At 65.3% G+C, this 25,334-nt stretch overlaps 2 protein-coding genes across 2 annotated transcripts; one reads left to right on the top strand and one right to left on the bottom strand.

Annotated features, from left to right (window-relative positions):
* The first annotated feature begins 1,162 nt into the window (after window positions 1–1,162).
* Window positions 1,163–9,676, top strand: C1H14orf180 (chromosome 1 C14orf180 homolog). The gene is made up of 5 exons (XM_045559618.1): window positions 1,163–1,524; window positions 5,696–5,822; window positions 7,714–7,843; window positions 8,135–8,170; window positions 8,435–9,676. The coding sequence occupies exons 2-5, from the start codon at window positions 5,712–5,714 to the stop codon at window positions 8,665–8,667; spliced, it is 510 nt and encodes a 169-aa protein (XP_045415574.1). The 5' UTR covers window positions 1,163–1,524; window positions 5,696–5,711; the 3' UTR covers window positions 8,668–9,676.
* A 3,644-nt stretch (window positions 9,677–13,320) lies between these two features.
* Window positions 13,321–23,062, bottom strand: TMEM179 (transmembrane protein 179). The gene is made up of 4 exons (XM_045559604.1): window positions 22,758–23,062; window positions 16,334–16,471; window positions 14,886–14,964; window positions 13,321–13,634 (listed from the first exon to the last, which is right to left on the bottom strand). The coding sequence occupies exons 1-4, from the start codon at window positions 23,060–23,062 to the stop codon at window positions 13,455–13,457; spliced, it is 702 nt and encodes a 233-aa protein (XP_045415560.1). The 3' UTR covers window positions 13,321–13,454.
* Window positions 23,063–25,334: the final 2,272 nt, after the last annotated feature.

Here is a 25,334-nt window from a genome sequence, read left to right as displayed (position 1 = left end):
ACAGAGGCCAGCGGGGAACCTGCCACAGGTGGGTGGCCTGCAGCGGGCAGAGACTGGGCAGGACACTCGCTGACAACCCTGAGTGACCCTGGGCAAGTTCTCCTGGGACTGGGGAGTTTCCCTAAAATGGGGCTGGTCCCAGGCACACCAGGGCGGCTGCTGTCCCCAGAAGGCCCCAGCCCTCCTCTGCAGATGGCAGGGCAGTGGACTTGGTGCCGCCCAGGCCCCTGGCACTCTGAGCCCTCCCCACTGCAGGCCCGGCCCCCGTCCACACTGTGTCTGAGGCCGGCTGAGTCTGGGGAGCAGGGAACGCAGCCAGCTCAGCCCAGGAGCTGGAGTGGGGTGTCTGGATGCACAGGAGCCTCCAAACTGCACCCCGAGTTGAGTGACGTGTCCGGGGTGGCAGACTGCGGCGTCTGGGGCTCGACAGGGGGCTGTGCTCTCAGGGAAACGCAGGGGCCCCGGGTCTGGCGTGAACACACCTTCCCCAAACGGCTGCGGTTTGGGGGCGCCCTGCTCGGGGCAGGTCTATGCAGGCCCGGCCCAGCGGGAATGGAGTCTTTCCTTGGGTAACGTGAGCCCAGGCCTCGGCATTTGGGAATTCCCAGAGAACCGGCTCTTTTCTGAGCTGAGTTACTCGGGAGTCCCCGTCCTACACTGCCATGGGCCGGGACCCCTCAGCTCAGGACTGCTGTTTGCTGGGCCCCTGCTGTGGTGAAGACCTCTGACCTTCACAGGCCGGGGACAAATGGCAAACACCCCTATCCTACGTGTACAGAGAGTGACCCGCTCAGATCTCAGCAGCCAGGGTCTGGCGGGGGGTCCCCTGCCCTGCCATGGGGCTCTGCAGGCCGACGTCAGCCCCACCTGCTCCAGGGTGTCCCTGCACCGGCCGACACGGCCCTCACCTGGCGCTGCTGCCACCCCGAGTGCTCAGGGCACCCCAGGGCCAGCAGCCCAGCTCCTGCTCCGTCCCCTCCGGCAGGTGCCTGGCATGCCCAGCAGACAGTCCGGCCAGGGGCCTCCCCAGTTCTCCCTGTTGCTGAAGGCGGAAGTGCGTGGCATCTGGGGACCTGCCAGCCCTTCCCGGTGCTGAGCGCTGGGCTGAGAGCCGCCTTCCCGGGAGCCCCGCGGCCGCCCAGCCCTCAGTCCGCCCCGCCCCGCAGGGGGAGGCCGGAGCGCCCACAGCTTCCCAGTTCTTCCTCCCGCGGGGAGGAGGCGCAGCCAGTGTCCCCAGCTTCGCAGGCCGCCTGGGTGCTGGGGAGAGGGAGAGGCCCAACACCAGCCGGGGCCACCGCGCCCCGTGGGTGACGGCCTCCCTGTGGACCCGGCTGTGCAGAGGGCAAGGAGGCGGCTGGGGCCCTGGGGACACCGTCCGTGTCACTGTAATGGAAACTTCTCAGCTGGGGCGTGAGCCGCAGCAGCTCCGATTCCTGCCCTGCCGGAGGGAGGCTCTGGTCGCTGGTGGATTTCGGGCCGGTCGGGTGGGCCAGCGCCCCCGCGGTGCAGCACGACAGCAGCCAGGTGGGCCGGGCAGCGTGTGCGCGTGGGGGCGGGGCGGCATGTGTGTCCCCTCAGGTAGGTCTCAGCCCCGAGCGGGACGCCCCTGGAGGCTCCGCAGGCTGCTCGTGGGGCTGAGGCCGCTGGCCTGGGTCCGGTGGGTAAATGGGCACAGCACGGGGGCCGGGTGAGCTGGCAGCGGCATGGGCACTGTGCGAGGTGCCAGCCATATGGTCAGAGCTGGGGAAGGGCCCTCCCCACGCGGGGCGGGCAGGGCTGGGGTCCACCACGCGCCGGCTGCCAGGCTCAGGGCCCTAATGGGCCCGAGGGGCCCTTGGTGAGGACGGAGACACGTCACCGGGCAGTGGGCTGTGGGCAATGGGGCAGGTGGGACAGGTGGCGAGTGCTCCCGCCAGGCAGCCCAGGGAGAAGGGGGCACACCCAGCCGTGGTGTCTTGCCGCAGTGAGGCTGGAGCGGCTGGCCGGGCCCCGGGCTTGGTGCTATCCCAGGCACTGGACCAGGCGAGAGCCGGCCGGCCTGCCTCGACTCCCCAGAGCTGGAGGGAGAGGCCAGGCTGAGGCCAGGCAGCAGGGAGGTTCAGCGCTGGGCCGTGGGCTGTGTCGGGGCCGTCACAGCTCTCAGAGGCTGCAGGACCAGGTGGGGTGGGAGGGTCTGTCCACACTCCGGAAGGCCACAGCCGGTGCCCACCGGACTCGGGTCCTCCCACCAGCAGGGCGGGCCCGACAGGCCCACACCCGAGCGAGGCTCTCCCTCTCCGGGCCTCAGTTTCCCCACCCCCCTCCCCCGGGGAGGCCCATGGCCCTCTTCCCGGAGGAGCTGGCGTAAGGAGCTCTGCCCAGCCCCCAGCACTAAGGGAGGCACCATCGGGCTCCTTCTCCCAGAGCGAGGGGCCGTCCCCTCAGGTGGCCGTGCCTGCCCCAGGCCATGGGCATGGCGGGGACACTGGGCAGGCGGAGTGGGCGTGGCGGTGACACTCTGCAGGCCGGGCTGCCGCGGCTATTTTCCACCCTTTATCGCCCATCTGTCACGGCGGCTCAGAGCAGCCTCGAGTTACACGCTGTCCCTGCGGGGGCCCGGGCCTCCGCTCCCGGCTGTGGGGGACACGGGGACAGGCCTCACCATCTCTGCTGAGTGTGCCAGAGCCCCCCTCCCCCACGTCTCCCAGGGAGGGCACTCCCTGTGGCAGAGGTCACAGAGGACAGAGCCCAGGACGCCAGCCAGACCCCTTCCCAAAGGGACGGGCGGTGCCCAGGCACGGCTGCCAGGCAGGGAGGACGGCACACAGCTGGTGAGGCCCCGGGCTCCGGAGAGGCCTGCAGAGCTGGAGCACGCCGGGGAAAAGGGGGCCCGGGGACCTGGGGCGCAGCGTGACCTTCAGGGTGGCACATGGGACGTCATCCTGTCCACATAGAACGTCCCAGCTTGGTTCCCTGGTGGCAAAGCCACCCTCTCCCTGGGGAACAACAGCAGTGGCTGCTGTCGTCTGGCACAGCCTGTGTCTGAACGCAGACGCGCTCTCCTGCACCGGAGCCCACGGAGCACTTTAGAGCTGGGTAGACTGAGGCCCAGAGAGGGCAAGAGACCTGCCCAAGGTCACACACGGTCACCCAGGTGCTCTGGAGCCCCCACCCACAACCACCAAGTTATGCTGCCAGCAACAGGCGTGACCGTCACAGCCAGCACCCGCACAGATGCCCTGCACACATATGCACGGCCACACGCTCACACCACGTACACGCCCATGCAGATAAGCTCACACGTACACATTCACACACAGTCACACGCACATACACATGCACACCTACACACAGTGACACACACATACACATGCACACACAGTCACACGCACATACACATGCACACAGTCACATACACATACACATGCACACAGTCACATGCACATACACATGCACACAGTCACATACACATACACATGCACACAGTCACATACACATACACATGCACATAGTCACATGCACATACACATGCACACACAGTCACATGCACACACAGTCACATGCACATACACATGCACACACAGTCACATGCACATACACATGCACAGTCACATGCACATACACATGCACACAGTCACATGCACATACACATGCACACACAGTCACATGCACATACACATGCACACAGTCACATGCACATATACATGCACACATCTACACACAGGCACATACACATATGTGTACTACACACACACACATGCACATTCACGTGCACTCACACAAGTACATGCACACATACATACACACAGTCACACTCCGTGCACACATATATACACCAACACTCCCCCACACACACACTAACACATGCATGTACCCACTCTGGCCCTTGCACACACACAATCACACATATGTATGTTCACACAGTGACACACACACACACTCATAGGCACAGAAACACACATATGCTCACACATGTGCACACACTCACACTTGTCCCACGGTGCCTGGGACAGACCTCAGCCAGGCCTGGGATGGACAGAGGGTGCTGCTGGCAGTGCAGGCAGAGGTGGGGGGCTGGGCCGTGTGGCTGGGGCCGGCCCAAGCTCTCCAGGCCGCTTCTCGAGAGAGGCAGGCCCAGCCGCACGCGCCGGGGTGGCTGCGGGGCTGCGCCAGAGGGGCTGGGGTCGCTGAGCACGCTTGCCCCGGGTTCCAGCCACGGGAGACGCCAGGACTCCTCCTTCCGCCTGGGGTGGGAGGGCCCAGGCCCCGTGTCCTGGAGGTCCCTGGGGTCTCTAGTCCACCCCATCCTTCCCCAGGTGGGACCTGAGTCCAGGCACCCAGAGTCCCTCCAGCCCCAGTGCTGCTACGGACAGCTGGCTGAGGTCACCCTGAGGGCAGTGTCCCCCAAACACAAGGACAGGCCTGGCGCTCCGTGGCTGCACCACCCAGAAGGTCACGCTGGCCCATGATCCAGGCGGCCTCAGCCCCAGGCCCCAAGGCCAGGGCTGTGAGCACAATCTCTCTGAAGGCCCCTCTGTGACAGCACACCTCAAAGACAAGCCGCCCCCCCCCAGGGCTCGCTGGCTCCCACCACAGCCCTATGTGCAATAAAAAGCTGATGCTGCGATAGGAGGAAATTGCTCCCTTTGAAATAATTGGACCCACCCAGACAGCGTCCGCGCTGACCTCCGCGCTCTGCTTATCTGCGATGTTTACGCCTGCCCAGGGACCCAGCACAGCCACTGTCACCTCCGCGGGGAAGGATGGCATGGCTGCCCCTGGGGTCACCGCTTTCCTCACCAGAACCACTCCTCCTGGCAGCCCCTGTGCCCCCCGCAGCAGCGCCCTCGGGGGACCCTGAGGGAGTTGTGCTGTGCACAGAGCAGACCCCCCACTCGAGGAAACACCTTCCCCCCACACCGAGGAGCAGCGATGCCCTCCAAGGACCCCAGACCAGGGAGAGCCGGGGCGGGGGGGAAAGGAGGGCAGACAGCCCCCATACCGCTTCCCATCCAGCTGGGGGGGGCGGAGAGGACCTGCCCAGGCAGCGGCCCTGGCGTCCCTGGCTGGGTGGCCATCTGCGGCCTGGATTCCCACCGGCAACGAGGGCGGGCGCTCAGCTCCCCCAGGGCCCGCGAGGGACGGCTGCCCAGCGCCTGGCTGCCCCTGCACTGTGAGCAGGAAGCAGGGGCCCCGGAAATCGAGGACCTGCCAAGTCTGTGCAAGAAACACCCCCCAGAGGGGCTGCCACTGTGAGGGAGAGAACGGGGACAGCCGCCCACCCTGGGGCACAGGCACAAGACCACCCAGCAGCGAGCGCTGAGAACCGGAGAGGGGGGCAGGATCAGGGACAGGGGGACAGACAGAGGGACAGGGACTCTGGGCAGTGCTGAGGGTGTGCCGGGAGCCCAGGGCGCCCCACCAGCAGGAGCCCAAGAAGGTGGGTGTGACCCTCCGGGAGAGGCTTTCTCGGGGCCAAGCCAGAGCCAGTTCGCAGCCGGTGGAGCACCACGCAGCCCTTGGGGATGACAGTGACAGCAGAGGGGTGAGCACAGCAGGATTTATCGGTGCCGGGAGCACCGGCGGGAGATGCGGCGTCTGCCTGCAGCCGGTCAGAGGCCGGGGCCGGCGCGGCTCCCCAGGAGAACCTGCCTCTCCCCGCCTCTCCGTTCCTGCCACTGTCCCTTGTGCAGTGATCACGTCTCTGCTCTCTCAGGACCATGCTCCAGTGAATGAGGGCTGCCGCGCCAGCGTGGGGCCCCTGCACCCGGCCAGAGACGCCACGTCAGGCCAGAAGGGATGAGGAGGCCGCTGGGGGCTCGCGGACGTCCAGGGCGGAGCGGGTGAGGAGGCCCGGGGCGAGGCTCCATGGCTGGGCGTGCACCGCATGGGCGGAGGCCGGGAGCGAGGAGGAAAGTCCCCCTGCCCTCGCCCTAAAGCAGGAACCTGGGGCTGGGGGCAGGGGGACAAGGGACACCCACAGGACACCTGGAAGGCTTTGGCCTGGTGGGCACCGGGGCCCCCAGGTGGGACACAGCATGACCTAAGGTGCAGTGGGAGGATGAGCAGATCTGCACAGCGCCCAGCCGGAGCCCAGGGTGGGCAAGCAGCATGCCAGGCCAGAGGGAGGACAGACAGGCCAGAGGGAGGACGGGCCAGGCCAGAGGGAGGACGGGCAGGCCAGAGGGAGGACGGGCAGGCCAGAGGGAGGACAGACGGGCCAGAGGGAGGACGAACAGGCCAGAGGGAGGACAGACAGGCCAGAGGGAGGACAGACGGGCCAGAGGGAGGACAGACGGGCCAGAGGGAGGACGAACAGGCCAGAGGGAGGACAGACGGGCCAGAGGGAGGACAGACGGGCCAGAGGGAGGACAGACAGGCCAGAGGGAGGACAGACGGGCCAGAGGGAGGACGAACAGGCCAGAGGGAGGACAGACAGGCCAGAGGGAGGACAGACAGGCCAGAGGGAGGACAGACGGGCCAGAGGGAGGACAGACGGGCCAGAGGGAGGACAGACAGGCCAGAGGGAGGACAGACGGGCCAGAGGGAGGACGAACAGGCCAGAGGGAGGACAGACAGGCCAGAGGGAGGACAGACGGGCCAGAGGGAGGACAGACGGGCCAGAGGGAGGATGGACGGGCCAGAGGGAGGATGGACCAGGCCAGAGGGAGGACAGACGGGCCAGAGGGAGGACGGACCAGGCCAGAGGGAGGACGGGCAGGCCAGAGGGAGGACGGGCAGGCCAGAGGGAGGACGGGCCAGGCCAGAGGGAGGACGGACGGGCCAGAGGGAGGACGGACAGGCCAGAGGGAGGACGGGCAGGCCAGAGGGAGGATGGCTAGGCCAGAGGGAGGACGGGCAGGCCAGAGGGAGGACGGGACAGGCCAGAGGGAGGACGGGCAGGCCAGAGGGAGGACAGACAGGCCAGAGGGAGGACGGGCAGGCCAGAGGGAGGACGGGCCAGGCCAGGAAGTCAGAGGGGCAGGGAGGGGCACGGGTAGAGGCAGAGCAAGGAGGGGCCGTGGAGGACTGTGGGCTGAGCCGCCCAGGGAGGAGGGTGTCGGAATCCGGGGAACATGGAGAGAGGTGGGCAGGCTGAGGTGTCACCGAGGGGCCCAGGAGAGGAACGTGCCTGCAGGGCTCTCCCAGGAGCAGGTGGGCGCCGAGCAGGAGGGGCCCAGCCCTCAGGCCCTGCAGGCCAGGCCCAGGCCTCCCAGGGAGGGCAGCGGCTCGCGGGGCTGCCCACACCCGAGGGCACCGAGCGTCAGCTTCACAGGTGCCCAGACGGGAGCAGTGGCAGAGCCTGCAGCCTTCCTGCCATGTGCAGCCCCCGCCCCACCCTGTGGAGCTCCAAGACTCTGGCCCCTAAACCAGGGCCCCTCCCCCACTGCAGCCCCCTCCACCCATCCACACGTCCCGGGGTCCCCATGCAGTCCCCGCTGGGGCTGAGCAGTTGCCTGGCAGGGGGGACAGGGTGGGGGAGGGTCTGGGTGGGAGGAGAGGAGGGGGCCGAGGGGCCGTCCCTCCTGCCGGGGCCCCTCCAGGCTCAGCCCGACCACGGGGACGTGGCAGAGGTCCAGTGCGTGTGGCACACAAGCCAGGCATGAGCCGGGGGCTCCAGGACAGTCTCCGGCCCCTCCAGGTCTGGGCGCCAGGGCAGAGCCCCTGACTCCCGAGCTCCAGGGCCTGCTCTAGCGGGAGGGGCTCACGGCCTGCTTCCCGCCCCCGCCCCAGGAGGGTGACAGGAAGTGTCCCCCCTCCATCCTGAGACGCAGCCTGCCAGAGCGCCCCAGCCCAGGGGCCCAGCCACAGAGGACCTCGAGGCGCGTGCGGTTCCGAGAGCCCCCGGAGGAGGCCGTCCACTGTAAGGGCCACCAAGGCAGGCGGCCGGGGCAAGCGGGGCAGGCAGGGACCCGGGGGGGCCACACAGCCCTGGAGGACGGAGGTTGCCTGTCCTGCCTCCATAGGGTCACGTAGGCAGTCGGGTCCATGAGACAGCAGCCCGCATCCCTGCTGTCCCCGGTGTCCCTGGCATCCCTAACCCTGCCGCAGCCTCGGTCCCGGCCCCTCTCACGGTCCTTTAAGCAGAGTGGGGCGAGGTGTGTAGCAAACCGAGGCATCGTGCCCCCAGCAGACTCGAGTTTCTCCTTCCCAGACATCGCTGGCAGGGACGCCACGGCCACCACCAGGGGTAAGCTCTGAACCCGCACCCCCTCTCCCAGCCCTCCCTGGGTGCAATCTGCCCTGTCTCCTCCCCGGGGCAGCGCCACAGGCCAGCCTCGCGGGAGGCTCTGCTGCAAGGCAGCACACGGTGCAGGGGCCTCTGGCAGGGACAGGGTGGGATCCACGTCCCATGGGTGAGGCTCCCCAGGGAGGCACCGAGGCCCGAGACGGCCCTGGTGCCAGCTGCCGGCCACAGACAGCTGGGTCTCCCCCATCCCTCCCCACCCTGCAGGGGCTGACCCTGCCGCACCCTCCGCCCCAGCACCTGGCCGGGCCGCGCCCCGCGTCTCCCTGTTCCTGCGACTGTCCGTGTGCATCCTGCTGGCGGCGGCTCTGGGTCTGTATTGCGGCCAGGCCAAGCCCATGGCCATGACCCTGGAGGACCTCCAGGCCCGGCTCCTCGCCCTCCTCTTGCACCTGCGGCACGTGGCCCTCGCCTGCTGGCGCTGCCTCCTGCAGCTCTGACGGGCGCTGGACGGCGGCCCCTGCGGGCGGGGCCGCGGGCTGACCCTGGCTCTGGGCTGCCCCAGGTTGGGGGACTGAAGGGCAGCGGTTGGAGAAAGGGGCCCCCGGGGGAGGAGCTCAGACACGGGGTGGGGCGGCCACGCGGCAGGCAGCACCACCCACGCCAATCCGCAAGGCCCCTCCGGTTCCCTGTGGCGGGTCCACCGTGTGAGATTCGATAGGAAAAGGATTCAGCTACTAACAGGTGGGGACTCGCAGGCCCTGGCCCCGCCCTGGCTCACCCAGAGACCCCTCCCTCACCGTGGCAGGAGTCTTAGTGCTTCTAGGCCTGGCCCAGACGTCACCATGTACAGCCCCCGAGGACAGGGACGCCCCGCCCCCGATCGGTGGGACTGCTTGGAGTCCAGACCTCGAAACCCCCTTGCCCTGTTGTCAGAGAGAAGATTCTGGGTGTTGGAGGGGGACCTCCCTCTGCAGTCCACGTGGGGCCCCTCGGTGTTGGCGTCGGGGTCTGACCCCTCAGCCCCACAAGCCTGGGGAGGCCCAGGGAGGAGGAGTCCTCAGGGCCGAGTGTGGAAGCTGAGGGGACAGCCAAGGGCGAGGGGCCCAGACCCCCCAGGCCTTCGGAACTCGCTCCGATAGCCGGGGGATGCAGCCACACCCCGGATCCAGCCAGTGCTGCCCCAGCTGGGGCCTGTGGGTCCCTGTGACCATCCGTAGACGCAGCTCTGGTGCCCAACTGCAGGGCTGAGGGGCACCCTGTGGTGACAAACTCCAGGCCCCTCCAGACCCTGCCTGTGGGGAGGAGTGAACAAAGCACGGAGGCCCAAGGTCAGACACCAGGAGGGACTGCCCAGGAGACACTGGGACAGTCAGATGAGTGTCCACGGGGCCGGCCTGGGACTCCAGGGCGCAGCCACCAGTGACCTGCTGCCCTGCAGGGGCTGGAGAGCAGCCCCCCACAGCTCACGTGGGGGACACTGCTATTAAACACACCTCGACATCTTCATTTTGGAATTTCTATAGGCGCGAGAGAGCTGGGAGCCAGTTTCCTGAGGAATTCACCTTGGTGGCCAGAGCAGACACCCCCGGGCCCCCCACATCCACTCCTGCAGTGGGTGCATCGGGCAGGTGGACTCCCCGAGCCCCCAGGCCACCCGACTCCCGCCCATCCCCTGCTCGGCCCCTGGTCTTTCTGGACACAAACGACCCCCTGCCTGGCCCGGGGTCTCTTCCAGCTGTCGAATTCAGGGAGCCGGGGCAGGGACAAAAGGGGCTCTTTCCCAGAAGTGGCCTAGAGGGACCACAGCGGGGGCTCCACAGGACAGCACCGGCCCTCAGGGACCCTCCTATGTCATGCCGTCCCCCGGCCCAGCCTCCCCAGGGCCGTCTCACCTCATCGCACCCCTGCGAGGACAGGCAGGTCACTGCCCCGTATTCCGGGTGGGAGAATAAGGCTCAGGGGGGTTAGGTCACAAGCCGGGCGCCCCCAGGCCTGGCTGTGGCTGGGGGACGCCGCCTGAGGGGCCAGCCCCCCGCTGTGGTGTGGGATGGAGGTGGCTCCGTCCTCGCGGTCTGGCGGCTACCGCAAAGGCGACGGAAGGACACGCGGCTATGGGGTCCCACAGCGCCATGACCCCCGTCACTGCCGACTAGGTAGTGTTCAAAGATGCACCCGTGGCCCTGAGAAATCCTTCAAAATCTGTCCCCCCACCGGGGAAGCAGGGAGACGGGACCGGCCGCAAGGGGACAGACAGGAAGGCAGCGTGGCGAGGGAACAGGACGCGGTCCTCCGCGCCCGAGTGAGAGACTTGGGCTTCTGCTTTTATTTTGACTTTGAAAAACAGACACATGTAAGTTTCAGAATCTGCACATTCAGCTGAGCCACAGGCAGAATTGGGACAAGGACGTACGCTACCGAAAGCCAGGAGGGGAGCAGCGGCGTCTGGGAAGCAGCCGGGACCGGCCCTGCGCAGGAGCCCCTGGCCACAGCCCTGGGGGACGCGGCCGCGGCCACAGCAAGGCCTGCTCCTGCCCGACACCCCCGGGGCCGCCCGCCCTTGCCCGGCCCCCCGGCGACGGTGTTGGGGGCTGGGCCCAGCCCCAGCCCAAGGCAGGTCCGTGCGTCTGCAGGCCGACTCAGCCTCCGCTACCCCTGACCGCGGGCCGCCCCGACCAGCCCCCGGGAGTCCAGCAGGGGCAGCGGCCAAGGGCAGACACCACCTGGCAGACCCTCAGGCTGCGGAAGCCAGGCCCGCCCCTGCCCTCCTCAGGACCCCAGCAGCGGTGGCCTGAACCAGGGGGCTGGGGAGACAGCTGGGGTCTCTCAGGGCAGGAGAGTCCCCAGGTCCAGTGGGTCAGGGCTGGCGTGAGGGGCCAGGGGAAACCCGATTGGCTTTGGGGGCCTCACACTGTCAAAACACCGTCCCTGGAGGACCCCGCTGCCTGCCCTGGGCCAGACCCCCTGAGAAGCCAGTGCCTCACCCACCGGCCTTGGCCCCAGATGGGCTCCCGGCCTCCATCACTGCCAGGTCACCAGCCAGCTTCACTCCCGGAGCCAGCTGCCAGCCCCACCAGGCACCTCGATCCGGCCAGGCCCACGGCTCTGGGGGCCCCACGCATCCCCCAGAGACACAAGCCGGCCGGCTGCGGTGGACGGGGCAAGTCGCTGACACGGGCAGCTGGCCTCTCCATCCCAGGGGGCGGGTGGTGGCAGCAGGCAGTGGACAGCAGCAAGGCTGGGGGAGTCGCGGTTTCTCACAGAGTCCCAGCCACGTCCCGCGTCCCCTCCCACCTCCTCCTGCCGCCCTGGGGCCTCGGTGCCGCAGGCCCTGCAAGATGCAAAGGGGCCGGGACGCTGGGCACAACAGAGCCCACAGGAGGCTCAGAGGAGCTGCTGGACACACCCTGTCCCACCTGCACCCCACAGCTTCCACCCACACACACGTGTGCATGCACACTCACATGCACAGCCATGCTCACACACACGCTCACACACACATCCACACACACACACATCCACACTCACACGCTCACACACATCCACTCACACATGTGCTCACACGCACAGCCACACTCACACACATCCACACTCAAACACATCCACTCACACGCTCGTGCACACGTGCACACTCTTACACACACGTTCACACGTGCAGCCACACTCACACACACATCCACACTCACACACATCCACTCACACGCTCGTGCACACGTGCACACTCTTACACACACGTTCACACATGCAGCTACACTCACACACACATCCACACTCACATACATCCACACTCACATGCTCACGCGTAGCCACACTCACACACATCCACACTCACACACATCCACACTCACACACTCATGTGCATGTGCGCACTCACAAATAAGCTCGCACGCATGCACATCCACACTCTCACACGCACATCCACACTCATGCTCACACACACATGCACAATTGCACACAAGCACAGCCACACTCCCTCATGTATGCATGCTTGCACACACATGCACACACTCACACACATCTACACTCGTGCACATGCACGAGCATGCTCATACACACGCACACTCATGCACATGCTTACACACACATGCACACTCTCATACACGCACATCCACACTCTCATAAGCACATCTACACTCACACACATGCTCACATACATATCCACACTCACATGTATGCACAGTTACATGCACATCTACACTCTCACTCATGCACACGCATGCTCACATGCACATCCACACTCGCCTACATGCACTCACAAATGTACACGCTGGTGTGCACTTGTGTGCACTTACACACCCTCCCATGCATACTCAGACACCTACACCTTCCTTCCATCACACGTGCACACACGCGTGCACACACACTCATACTGAATGCACACTCACAGGCTCACACGCACAGAAGCACACCCTCCCATGCGCACTTGCATGCACATGGACACCTGCCACGGCACCTGGCCCCATCCTCCACGTGTGGCATGTGTGCCCTTTCATCCCCTGCAAATGATGCCCCCACTCTGCGGAGCCCACATCCCGCCTCCACCCTCCCCGCCAAGCTTGGTGAGCCCACGCACGGGGAAGCCTCTCTGGCCAGGCCGCACCGTGCTCCCCAGTCCTGCGGCAGAGAACAGAGGGGACCGCTGAAGGAGCATCCGTCCTCACAGCCACCACCTGCTGCCAGGCAGACACCACCGTCCCTGCATCTTCGATGCTGAGACCAGGCCTGGCCACCAGGGCTGGCTCCCACCCTGGAGGGGGACTCAGCCCAGGCTGCGGGGGGGGGCTGCCTGCGGCCAGAAGGCTGGAGGTGCTGCGAGCTCCTTCCCAAACTCAGGTCTCTGCCCCAGGTCACAGGTGTCATGCAGAATTCCTGTCCCACACACAGTTCAGGAGCAGGTAATGGGAGGGACATCTGGCCACGTCCTGGGCAAGCCGGCATGGGGCCACGGCCCAGAGGGGCAGCTCCCCGCAGGCAGGTGGCCAGAGGGGTCTGAGAGACCAGCTGGGAGCCCTCTGCCCAGGCTCGAGGGCCAGGTCCCACCAGGACAGGTGTGTGGCACTGCACAAGGCCTGGAGGTGCCCCACGGTCTCCCTGTGCCATCCTTGTTGGGGAGCCGGCACCCCCTAGCCAGCTGTCAGGCTCACCTCGCCACACACAGCGCGAGGGAGCATGTGCCGAGCTGCGCGTGGCCGGTGGGGCCCAGGCCGAGCCCCCAGCCGCTCCCTGGGACTGGCCTGTGGCTCTGGGCGCAGCGGGGGCCTGGGCCCGGCTCCCTGTCCCGCTGCACCTAGATGACGGCACTCTTCTCCTCCTGGAAGGCCGCGCGCGGGGACGGCCTGGCCAGCAGCAGCTCCTTCTCGTGCACTAGGCTGTCCAGCAGGTCCTCCTGGCGGTAGTTGTGGTAGACCTTCAGGAAGGCCAGCGTGGTGACGGCCAGCCACGCCAGCCAGGCGGCCCAGAGGCCGAACTGCACAGAAGCGGAAGGGCAGGGTCAGGGGGCCAGCCAGGCACCCCCCCCCCCACTCCCCACCGGCCCCAGGCTGTGCAGGGAAAGGACGGGACACACGAGGGACGCAGAGGCACGGACAGGCCCAGGCTTCTTTCTTCCTTCGGGCAATGAACACCACGTCCCAGCACCTGGGGCCTCCCGAACCCGAGTCTGCAAATGCCTCAGAGCCGGGGGGCAGGGCCCCTGGGGAGCCACACACGGCCCGGCCCCTCCAGCCAGGGGACAAATCACCCTTATCTGCTGCTTTCAAACAGATGCAGGAGAAACAGTTCAATCAGATCCAGGCCTGAACCACATTAAACAGACTCATTTGCAGACTTGTGCTCGGACCTTAGTCTCATTGGCGTAAAGTCAGCTTGAAGCACCTTCCCCGGATTTGCAGGAAGGCGTCTCCCACCTTTTCAGCTCAGCCCGGCAAAGAGCCCCCCAGGGTCCAGCACCCCAGAGGGTTCCCAGCCGTGCTAAGGAGCCTCCAGCGGCCAGGCTGGGGTCCAGAACGGGACCTCGAAGCCGGCGGGCCCTGCTCAGTGCCGAGGAGCAGGGAGCCTGGGCTCAGCCACCCCCAACCCGCACGTTCACCAGTGTCCTCCCTGCCTGGGGCACAGGTGCGGGTTTTGAGAGCAGGCGCAGTTCCAGGGTCCTGTCCTGGGCCCCCACTGATGACTGGCATGTCCCGACATGCCCGCATCTCTGCAGACACGCTCCCTAACCGCTGGGACCACCACAGCCTCCTAGAGGCAGGAGACGCAGCTTGGACACAGCAGGGTGGGGGGCAGATCCCCTCACCCCCCTCTCTTCAGACACCACCTCAGCGACCCCCTGGCTAGGGGATGACCCTGAGGCTCCAGCATTCATCTGGTGCCGGGACCAGGGTCCAGCTCCTTGTCCCAGCACTGGAGACCCCAGGACCGGACACCAGTTCCGTGTCCAGCGCCAGCTCCCCCGGCCCCCACGCAGGCAGCTGGCACCTGCCACCCCAACTCTAACTCCCCAGGGCCTTCCCACCTCTGCGTGTCTGCCCACCGGGCCCCTCCCCACACCCACCTAGCAGACCCAGCCTTCCCGCTGCCCCACAGCCTGGGGCTCCCCTGCCTCAACTACACAGGGGCTGGTCCCCTGCCCTGAGTCGGCCGGTGGCTCAGAGAGTGTCCCGCAGCGAAGGCCCCTCCCCGGCACAGTAGACCCCGCCCTGCCCGAAGCCCGCCCTACCTGGGCAATCGCAAACTGGTCGTAGAAGGCAGAGTTGTCCACGTCCAGCTCCAAGTCGATGTCCTGGAGCTCCTCGCAGCTGGAACGGCACGACATAGGGGTGGAGGGGACGGCCAGGCCAGCGAGCTCGGGACAGGCCCAGCAGCTGGCCAGGGTGCCGTGGGCATCACCCCACATGGCCAGGGGCAGACGGGGAGTCTGGGGACCCCAGGGATCAGCCTCAAGGTCATCCACAGAGTAGGACAGGCTTCGGGAAAGGAAACCTGCGGACCCCAACCTGGCCCTGGCTGGCCGGGGGACACTGGCGCCAGCCTCTGCTCTCCTGGATGCTCTAAGCCACATGCCCCACAGCTCTGCGGGGTCCCAAGGTCTCAGATCATAGGATTGAGACTGGGACAGGGAGGTGTCCCCACCAACGCTCACAGCGGCCCTGCTCGTGCCATGGGGCAGCCCGGGGCAGCCGCAGCCGGACCACGGCCCCGCTCTCCCTTCACCTCCGTGGGCGGGGGTCCGGCAGGATGCCCAGAGAGGGGCCCAGCGGCCCAGGTGCTCCCTCGCGGGGCTGCAGGGGGGCGGAGGCTGGACACGGTGCTCCTGAGGGTAAGAAACTTCTAGTGTCTGCCAAGGGCGGGGGGCTGCCCGCACACAGAGGAAGCAGGCAGCTGGGGTGGGAGGACTGGGCACAGGGCGCAGCGTGGGGGCCGCCCCGGGGCGGGCCCTGCAGGGACAGCCGCCCAGGGTGCTGAGCGTTCCTCGTTTGTGTCCCAGGCTGCTGCCGGGCGGCCCTGGGCCCCAGCGTGAAGGTGCCGTTTCACCTTTGCTGCTGTTGACTTTCTATGTTGGGGTTCCAGGTCTGATGTTGCTCCAAGAAAGATCTGGAGCCCCTGGGACCCCCAAAGTCCCTGCCTTCCAGGGTCTCGGCCTGGGGCACCCCACTCAGGAGACGGACAGTCACCATGCTCCACTCTGGGCCCCCACAAGCCAGACGCTGCCCTTGCACAGAGCCCAGAGCAGCCACCTGGCCCTGAAGGCCTCCATCCCCAACCCGCAGGGAGCCGTCCCCACCTCACCGGAAGCTTCTGCACCTGTCTTCACGGTCCCCATCACCACCCCCGCCTTCCAGACCCTAGCCCCCCGGACCAAAGCCTCGACCCTGATGCCACCCCGCCTCTGCCTCCTGCCCAGCCCCGGGGGACTCAGAGCCCACACTGCGTGGGCCCCCGCCCCAGCCGCCAGGGCTCGTGGGGGCTGGCTCCTGCGTGCTGCCGCCGGCTCCCAGCAGTGGAGGGGGGTGTCTGACAGGGGGGGCAGGTCTTGGGGAAGGAGCCAACTGGTGCACACGGCGGGGAGGCACAGCAGGACCTGCAACTGCAGACGCCCGTGTGATGCGGGTGGGGGGTGCAGGGGGTCTGCCCGAGAGGCAGCTGGGGCGGGGGGGGCGGGCACACCTGTGGGGCACAGTGCCCTTCTCGGTGACAGTGTCGCACCACATGGTGAAGCCCACGCTCACGATGGTGCCGGCGATGAAGACCAGGAAGACCACGCAGGCGCTGACCAGCAGGCTCAGGAAGGCGTGGAAGAAGGAGCTGCAGCCGGGGAGAGGGGTGAGAGGGCGGGAGGGCGGGAGGGTGAGAGGGTGACAGGGGCGGGAGGACGGGAGGGCGAGAGGGCAAGAGGGCGGGAGGGCGGGAGGGGAACTCGCTGGGAGCCTGGGCCGACCCCCCCTCCAGCAGTGCCCAGACCTCAGGCTTCCCAGCTGGCCCCTGGGTTCCTGCGAGGGGCCCTGGAGGCCGCAAGGAGCTGTCTCCACCTTCCTGCAGCCGTCCCCACCTGCGGGCGGCTCCACGTGCCAGCTCGGCTGCCCACGCGTCCTCCTGAAGACCAGGAGTCGGCCCCGCTGTGACCCCCGTTTCGCCGCAGAGGCAGCGCCCAGGCTGGGCCCGAGATCGCCTGCAGCAGCGCATGGCAGCAGCGCACGGCAGCCGCGCCACGCTGAGCACCAGGACGCCCTTCCACAGTCGCTGCGGTCTGAGTGCTGTGCCCCGTCTGTGACGGCAGCCACACGGATGGAGACACCCAGAAGGCCACGTGGTCACCAGCACAGGCTGGCCTGACCTGCGTCCGGGACTCGCTGATTTACCCTTTTACACACTGAAGGCCAAGCTGCAACTGAGCCCACGCCGAGCCGTCCTGCAGGGCCGGCGGAAGGAGCTGGCTCAGGGCTGGCTACACGCCCCACGGGCCCACGCCTGTGCCAGCCCACGCAGCCACGGCCCCGCCAGTGTGCTTCCGGAGGGTGCCAACGCTTCCTTCTGAGGACACGGGGGCACGTGGTCGGGACACCCCTCCATCTGGACGCTCCTGCCTCCCCCACCGACACCAGGATTCAAAGTCTCCCGAGTGAGCCTCGCTCAGCCTGGGGCACACACCACGGCACCTGGGGGTGGCGGCGTGGGGGCCCGGGGCCCACCCTCCAGTGGGACCCCAGAGGGGAACTCCCTTGGGCGGGGCAGTAGCACGCGGCGGTCAAGAAAGGGCCATGCCCACCCCTAACCTGACATCAGTGCTGTCAGCGCATTGAATCCAGGCAAATGACTGACAAAAACTGCTTCAAAGACTGTCTAATAAACAAGGTCTCTGCCAGGATCTCGGCCAAGAAAACACCAAAGGTACTGTCATCCGACCACAGGGACTCCTGGCCAAAGATCAGAGGACACAGAAATAAGAACGAGGCCGCAGGAGGCGCCCGGCCAACGTGTGGACAGGAAACCCGGCCTCCGGCGCCCCGCTCAGAGCAGGTGTCCCTGGGCTGCCTCACAACCGGCAGGACCTGTGGTGTCCCCGGCAAGGATCCCGGCGGCTGTCCTCCACCGGCTCCAGCCCCGCCCAACCTGGCCAAGGCCTTGAGACAGCAGAGCAGACGGCAGAGCACCCCTAGGAATGGGAAGGCTTGAACCCCCACCCCGAGGAGCCCCAGCTGGGGGAGAGGACACGGGGACACTCAGACCCACAAGCTGTGACCCCAGAGATCAGCCTGAAAAGGGCAGAGCCGGCAGGACTCACATGTGGGCACAGGGGCCTGAGCCTCTGCCCTGGAGCCACAGGCAAAGGCGCGGTGCGAACCCCGGCACAGATGAGCCGCAAGCCCCGCCCCACGGCCCAGGTTCTCTGAGGACCACCAGCCCGGCAGCGAGCGTCGCCGTGAGCAGCTGTGCTGAGCCGCCAAGCCCACCCTGCGGGGCAGCCGCTTCCTCACTCGTGGGGTGGGCTCCGCACAGCCTGCCCAGACCTGGGTCACCGCGTCCTGCCATCTCCCCCTGCTCATGGGAGCCTGTCCCCTTCTAAGGCTGGCAGGCGGGGACCACGGCAGGGAGCCTGTGCCCCGGCTTCCGGGTGGGTGTGACCGGCAGAGATCGCAGCAGGCTGGGGGCAGGGGGACGAGGGGGGTGTGTGCTCCCAGGTCCCTCACCGAAGGCCACTGCCCCTCTCCCTGCCCCCTCCACATGCCCTCCCGCCAGGTCCTGTTACTGGGGTGGGGGTGAAGGGCCACTGTCACTGAGCCTAGGAACCCCACACCTTCATCTCTTGTCAACCAGCCCCCCTCCAACCGTCCTCACTTGGGTGAGCCACTTGCTTCCTGAGGACCCTGGGGACAGGAATCTTAACCCCCAAATCCATCTGGCCCTGGGTGTCTGAATAGGAGCGGGGCCATAGTTACAGAGAGGGGTAGGTCATAGGCCACCTGCCTCCGGGCCTTGGACTGGCCACTCTGCTCCAGCCAAAGAAACCGTGGTGGTCAGGGACAGCCAGGACAGTGCCCAGGGACGGGAGCACAGAAGCAGCCCTGAGCTTGGCACGAACCTCCAGCTCCATGGGTAGCAGTGCACTTGGGACTCCCTAGGTTCCCCCCAGGGCACGTCTCCCTCCACCTGCTGGACAGCCCCCCAGCAGGCCTCCCAAGGACCCTGTCCAGCAGTGACACCTCTGGTGCCTGACATTGCTGGACTTCCCTGACAGGCCACCCGCGGCGGGCCTCTCTGGAGGGCCAGGCTGGCCACAGCTCAGAGGTCAGACAAGGTCAGACAAGGGCTGACGACCCTGGGCCATGTCTGTTCTCCCTCAGTGGGGGTGGGGCAGCACCCTCCACATCCATACTGAATTCCAGACAGGCGCGGCCAGAGCTCCCCTACCCAGGGTCTCCCTGACAGCCCCCGTGCCTGCAAATACCTGGCACAGTGTGCCCGGGACACAGCGGGGGCTCTGGGCCAGTGACATGTCCATGGGAGAGCTGCCCATGCCATCGGGCCTCTGGGTGTGGCCTGCCACGCCAGCTCCACGGAAACCCGGCCAGCTGGACACTGCAGAGTTCCAGCTGCAGCCCTGTGCAATGGGCACGATTTGGGAGTCTGTCTATGACCAGAACATAGATATCCCCACGAAGCAGGGAAGGGACACCAAGCTGGGGCCACCCTAGCTGACAGCCCCAGTCTACTCCTTTGTCCATTTCCTGTCCGTTTCCACGGAACCTGCCCGGGGTCCCCAGATCCACAGCCCGGCACACAGAGGGTTAACCACTTTCTCCTCTGCCTCTCAGGCTGCCCTGCCTGGACGTGTGGTCTCCATGGCGACAGCAGGCTCAGTGCCAGTGTGGGCCAGCAGATGGGCTGCTCTGACCCAGGCCCCACCCCAGCACTCAAGGGGCTCCCTGGCGGGCAGAGCTGCCCTGGCCCCAGGCCACAGCTCACCCAGCCACCCACCTGCCCTGCCACGGCAAGGCCCCCAAGCACAGGTGCCACTGATTCATCCATTCATTCCTTCAGCAGCTAACAGCATCCAGGTGACGCCCCTCTGCAAAAAGCCACACGCCCAGATTTTAACCCCTCTCTCTCCTGGGCACAAGCGGTCAGGTCCCCACTCTGCATGGTAGACGCACCCTGTATGAGCAGGGAGCTGGCACCTCGGACACAGCCTGTGACCCCCAAGCTTGGGCTGGCGGTGGCCGCTCAGACCCCCACACTGGAGGGAGGGCGTCTCCGTGCCTCTAAAGGTGGACTCCAACCGTGAGGGAGTAGAGTGCGCTGACCCTCTAAGGGGCAGTGGTGTCCCCGTGGGCTGGATGTCCAGTGGCCCTAATGGCCCTGGGCGCCGTGTCCATCCCAGGAGCTCCCTGCAAGTGCCCACACGGGCCCCTGGCTGTCCCCTTGCCTGCTCCACGTGGCCTGGCCAGCAGTTGAGCTGGACAGGCGGCTCTGGACGACTATCGCGGGACTCTGCAGACCCAGCCTCCCCAGGGGTCCAGAACTTTCCAACAGGGCGGGTCTGAAGGATTGGCCTCTCTGCCAGAGGTCTGCAAGGACGCCAGGGCCAGGTGAGTGACCACAAAGCCATAGGCCTCCTCGGGTCCAGGCGTCTTTCTGTCACTCACTCAACATCATAACTCACCAACATCTGGGCACCGTGCCCTGTGCTGGCCCCGGGGACACAGCGGTGAACAAGGCGCATGCCTGCCTTTGGCACACAGCCAAGTTCCCCTGGGGTGGGTATACACGCCCGACGAGGCCTGGGAGACCTTAGCCTAGTCCTACAGCCAGGACTCGATGGAGCAGTAACACACTGGGGGACAGCATCACAGCACCACCGTGTGCGGCAAGAGGGGGTGGGGGGCGGACCCACCATTATGTGGCCCTCACCGGTGAGCCCTGATGGCCAAGGACACTGTGCATCTTGGGGAAGGACAGGCTGGACAGAGGTCACTGCTGCTAGGACAGCTGAGCCCAGAAACCAAAGCAAAAGGACATTCCTACCTTCGGAATGAGATGGCGCCGGCAGGTTCACAGGGCAGACAGGCACCTCCGTGAGATGACAAAAGGAAGAGCCACCGTCACTGCGCTCCCCAGCTCTGCTGCCTGGGTTGTGCCACCCAAACTCCTGCCCTGCAAGCCCTGGGGCTCCCCTTGCCCTGCCCTCCAGCCCCTCGAGGTCTCTCCCTGCTGTGAAATCTCCCATGACTCTGACCACACAAGCTGGGTCCTGTCGACAGAGCAGCTCCGTCACCCCAGCTAGACCGTGAGTGCCCGAGGGATTCCCAGAGGCTGGCGTGTGCGTGAGCAGTGACCAGACCGTGGCCCCACACAGCCTGTGCCCTCCACCCCCACCTTCCTACTGAAGGCACCCCAAGCCCTACGGGGCTTACCCCACCCTTCTGGCTGTGCCCCCGCTTCTTAAGACCCCAGCCTCTATTCAGAGATGCTGCCACCTGGCCTGACCTGCACACAGAGTGCTGCCTGGGGTAGCTCACAAGTTTGCCAGCGTGGGTGCAAATGACATCTCAAACATCTCGGGACACCACCCTGGGCAGAGCCCAGCCACTCGTCCCAGTTTGGGCCAGCCGCCCTGCGGCACCTGGAGGCCCTCAGGCTGACAGCTGGCTTCCTGCTGACCCAGAACCAGAACCTCCAGGGGGCAGGTTGAATGGTACCCCCAAAAGATATGCCCATGTCCTAACCCCTGGACCTGTGATTGATCGCGACTTTACTTGGAAATAGGGTCTTTGCAGGTGTAGCTGAGCTAAGGATCTCAGGATGAGATCACCCTGGATTTATGGTGGGCCCCAAATCCAAGGACTGGTGTCCCTGTAAAAAGGGGGGACATACAGAGAAACAGGGAAGAGGCCCCATGAAGACAGGCGGAGGCTGGAGTGGCAAAGCCCCAAGCCAAGGCACAGCCAAGGCTGCTGGAAGAGGCAGGGACGGGATTCTCCCTCGGGGCCCCCAGAGGGAACCCGCGCCGCCGACACATAACTCTGGACCTCTGGCCCCGAGAACTGTGGGACGGCAAGTTAAGCCCCAGTCTATGGGACTTTGCTGCAGCAGCGCAGGGCACCCCGCACTCGCTGGCTGGGATTTCCACTGCTCCAGGCTTCACAGCCCCACCCAGGCAGAGCCCCCCCCCCGGCCCCCCAACCCTCCTCCTCCTCTCTTCTGCCAAAGCCAGGCTGAGGGCTCGCAGGGGTGGGCTAGCGGAATGCCTGCCCACCCATCTCCTGCCCACCCTCACTGCCCAGGGCCCCTTCTCACCTCCCGCCACCCTGCAGGAGTGAAAAGCCTAAAAAGTGACAACAAAGGATGGGTGGGGCGGGGCGGGGCAGAGTGTGGGAGAGGGCCTGGCTCTCACAGGTGCCCTCCCAGGACCTTTGCAGGAGCCCAGGGCCGCGCCGGAACAGCAGGCCTCAGCCAGGGGACTGGGTGGGCCCACAGACGGCCACTGGCTGAGGGTACTCCCCGTGCGCCAGCCCAGGGGAGCCACAGCCCAGGGCTGCAGGATAGCGCGAGAGCTGGGAAAAGTGAAGAGAAGAGTGGAGGCGGAGAGGAAGGAGCCATCCTAACGCCGAAGCAGAGCCCTCACCCTCTGCCCTCCCTCTGGCATCCGGCCAGCCAAGGTCTGAGCGCCAGAACTGGGCCTCAATGGGGTTCCCCCAGACAGTCCTCTGCCATCCTCCTTCCCCTTCGCTGGGCAGGACAGCAGAGGCGACCACCGCGACCAGGCTGGGAGCTGTCCCCGGTCCTGGCGGGAGTGGCCCGCTGAGCTGCAGAGGAGGGCCCAGGCCTGCCAGCGATGACGGTGCAACATCTGCACCCCACAGGGAGCGAGCGCCTGAAGCGGGAGTGCTGTGCACTCGGGGAGGGAGGCCCTGGCCCTGCACCGGGGACAGTAACCGTCATGGTCCCCGGGGGTGCCTGTAGACAAAAGGCAGTTTGCCAGGAGTGTGGACTTCCGCGGGCCTCAGGGAGCTGGGGGGACCCCCAGTCCTCCGGGGCGCCGCGCCCGGGGCGGGGGCTGCGTCTGTTGGGCCGGGCGGCCGAGGCCACTCACCTCTCGTGTCCCTTGCAGAGGAGGAAGAGCGCGCGCCAGGCGTGCGCGGCGGCCAGCAGCAGCGAGAGCAGGCCGGCCAGCAGCCCGAAGCGGCAGGCGGCCGGGGGGCCCCACTCCTGCACGGTGAAGCGCTCGCGCTCGTGCACCGTCAGGTTGGCGCTCAGCCACATGCCCTCGGTGAACAGCAGGCAGCGGCCGCGAAAGTCGCGGCCGTTCTCGGACAGCGGCACCACCACCGCGAAGCTGAACAGGAAGGCCAGGACGTAGCAGGCGCACTGCGCGCAGAGAAGGCTGCTGGGCGCCATGGCCGGCCAGGCGCGGGGAGCGGGGGCGCGCGCGGGGAGCGGTGCCGGGGAGCGTGCGGGGCGCGGGGCGCGGGCCGGGCCGGGGAGCGCGCGGCGCGGGGAGCCGGACGGCGCGGGAGGCTGCGCAGTCGCGGCGCCAGCCGTCCCGCCGCCGCCCCCACCCCCGGGACGCGTGCGCAGGCCGAGCGCGGTCAGCACCGCGGACAGCCCCGGCGCGCGGGATGGGCCACGGGGGAGAAGGGCGCGCGGGGCGGAGGCGGGGAACGGAAACCCGGGCGGGGGCAGGAACACTGCTGAGCGACTCATGGAGGCCGACTGGGGCGTTAACGGTTCAGGAGCGGCCCGTATGGGCCTGGCACAGGCTGGCTCTGTGTCCCCAGGTCCCCATCAGCGTTGGGGGCTGGTCAAGGGGAACGTGCCCAAGATGCCCACGGCGAGGGTGGAAGTGAGGTTTGCAGACCAGGCTGGAGTGGTTCCTTTGCGGGGGTCCAGGGGTGCAAACTACGTGAGAGAGGGATGGACGGTGGAGGAGTCGGGGTCAAGGGATGGGCCAGAGGTCATCCGCAGAGATAAGGGCCTGGAGAGAGGGCCGGGCGGAGCGCTCCAGCACCAAGCCCTCAGCGGGGACATGCGTTACATCGCCTGACGGGAGCAGGGCCCTGGAGCTGCGCTCGCAAGATAAATAATGGATGCGCGCGAGCACCTCATTAAGACGCCTTTGCTGAGATGGAATCTGCTGGTGCATTAATTAATAGAATTAATGCCTTTTCCAGTTTCCTTTAAGACTAAGTCACCTTTAGTGCAATTCCCAGAGTGAGGAAGCTGCAGTATTGCTCCTTCTGCTTTAAAATTACATCAGCATTTTTTGTTGCAAGCACTAAAAAATCTTTTTACTTTATTGCCAAAGTAATATATGCTCATTTTTAAGTCAAGTGATATAGATATACATAAAATAAAAATATCAAGGCTCCTTCTCATCCCTTCCCCACCCTCTCACACTACCAGGGGTGACCGCTTTGAACAGTCCGGCATGTTTTTCTAGACGTTTTGCTAAGCACAAAAACACGCAATTTACAGAAGTGCTTCACATTGTACACAGTGCTCTGCAGGCCGATTCTTTTATTCACCAAGGTCAAGGACATTATTCCCTGCCTGCACACACCGAAATGTTTCAGTCTTTTTAACAACTGCGAAACATCCACAGTAATGGTGATTCCACGGTTTGCGTAACTCCTCTTCAGCGGGATGTTCACTGTCTCTAATTTTTGTTATTTCAAATACTGTGGCGTGGACATCTCTGTGCATATATGTTTGTGTGTTCCTGCAGGTATTATAAGAGAAATTCTTAGAAAAGGAATTTCTGGGTCATAGGGTATGCACATTTAAAACGTTGACAAAAAATGCCAAACTGCTCTCTCAAAATGTTGTGCAAATGTACCCTCATGTCTGGGTGGCAGACCCCTCTCCAAAACAGAGGTGTCAGTTGATTTAAAATGCTATCAGTCTCACACAGAAACAATTTCATTGATGTGTAAACTTGGATTCACTCTAATCACAAGGCTGAGTGTATCTTCCTTCGCTCGTGACCATGTGTAATTTATCTTCTGTCAATAGCATATTCATTCTGCAGTCACTGCAGACCAGCCATGAGGTCTGTGACAGCCACCCTTCTCTTGGAGCACTCACTCAGGGTTTCTGCTACTACTGAGTACCCCAACTCAGCCCAAGAAAGCCCACCAGGAATCACAGCCTCCCCGCCAACCAGGGCAAGTGGGAATCCCACCTGCTCATTATCCAGGGGTGTGACTAATTTGAGCACATCTGGGGGTGCAACTCGCTGAAGCTTTGGCCAAAGCAAAGGACACCATGACAATCAAGAGGGATCTCGGCCAGGCGCCGTGGCTCACACCTGTCATCCCAGCACTCTGGGAGGCCAAGGCAGGAGGATCGCTCGAGGTCAGGAGTTCGAGACCAGCCTGAGCAAGAGCAAGACCCTGTCTCTACTAAAAATAGAAAGAAATTATATGGACAGCTAAAAAAAAAAATATTATATATATATATATAGAAAAAATTATCCGGGCATGGTGGTGCATGCCTGTAGTCCCAGCTACTCGGGAGGCTGAGGCAGGAGGATCGCTTAAGCCCAGGAGTTTGAGGTTGCTGTGAGCTAGGCTGATGCCACGGCACTCTAGCCCAGGCAACAGAGTGAGACTCTGTCCCAAAAAAAAAAAAAAAAAAAAGAGGGATATGACACAATTGGAAACCACAGATT

Source organism: Lemur catta, chromosome 1 (assembly GCF_020740605.2).
Source record: "Lemur catta isolate mLemCat1 chromosome 1, mLemCat1.pri, whole genome shotgun sequence".
NCBI classification, from domain to species: domain Eukaryota; kingdom Metazoa; phylum Chordata; class Mammalia; order Primates; family Lemuridae; genus Lemur; species Lemur catta.
The sequence above is the reverse complement of the archived record's forward strand: the minus strand, read 5'-3'. Positions and strand labels throughout refer to the sequence as shown.

Excerpts from the sequence above, each read along its gene's own strand:
- TMEM179 (XM_045559604.1), bottom strand. The coding sequence starts at position 23,062 with ATGGCGCCCAGCAGCCTTCTCTGCGCGCAGTGCGCCTGCTACGTCCTG. Across the intron at positions 16,472-22,757 it reads CTCTGCAAGGGACACGAGAG|CTCCTTCTTCCACGCCTTCC; the intron begins GTGAGTGGCCTC and ends CCCCGGCTGCAG. Across the intron at positions 13,635-14,885 it reads ACCAGTTTGCGATTGCCCAG|TTCGGCCTCTGGGCCGCCTG; the intron begins GTAGGGCGGGCT and ends GCTTCTGTGCAG.
- C1H14orf180 (XM_045559618.1), top strand. The coding sequence starts at position 5,712 with ATGAGGGCTGCCGCGCCAGCGTGGGGCCCCTGCACCCGGCCAGAGACG. Across the intron at positions 7,844-8,134 it reads CCCGGAGGAGGCCGTCCACT|ACATCGCTGGCAGGGACGCC; the intron begins GTAAGGGCCACC and ends TCTCCTTCCCAG. Across the intron at positions 8,171-8,434 it reads CGCCACGGCCACCACCAGGG|GGGCTGACCCTGCCGCACCC; the intron begins GTAAGCTCTGAA and ends CCCACCCTGCAG.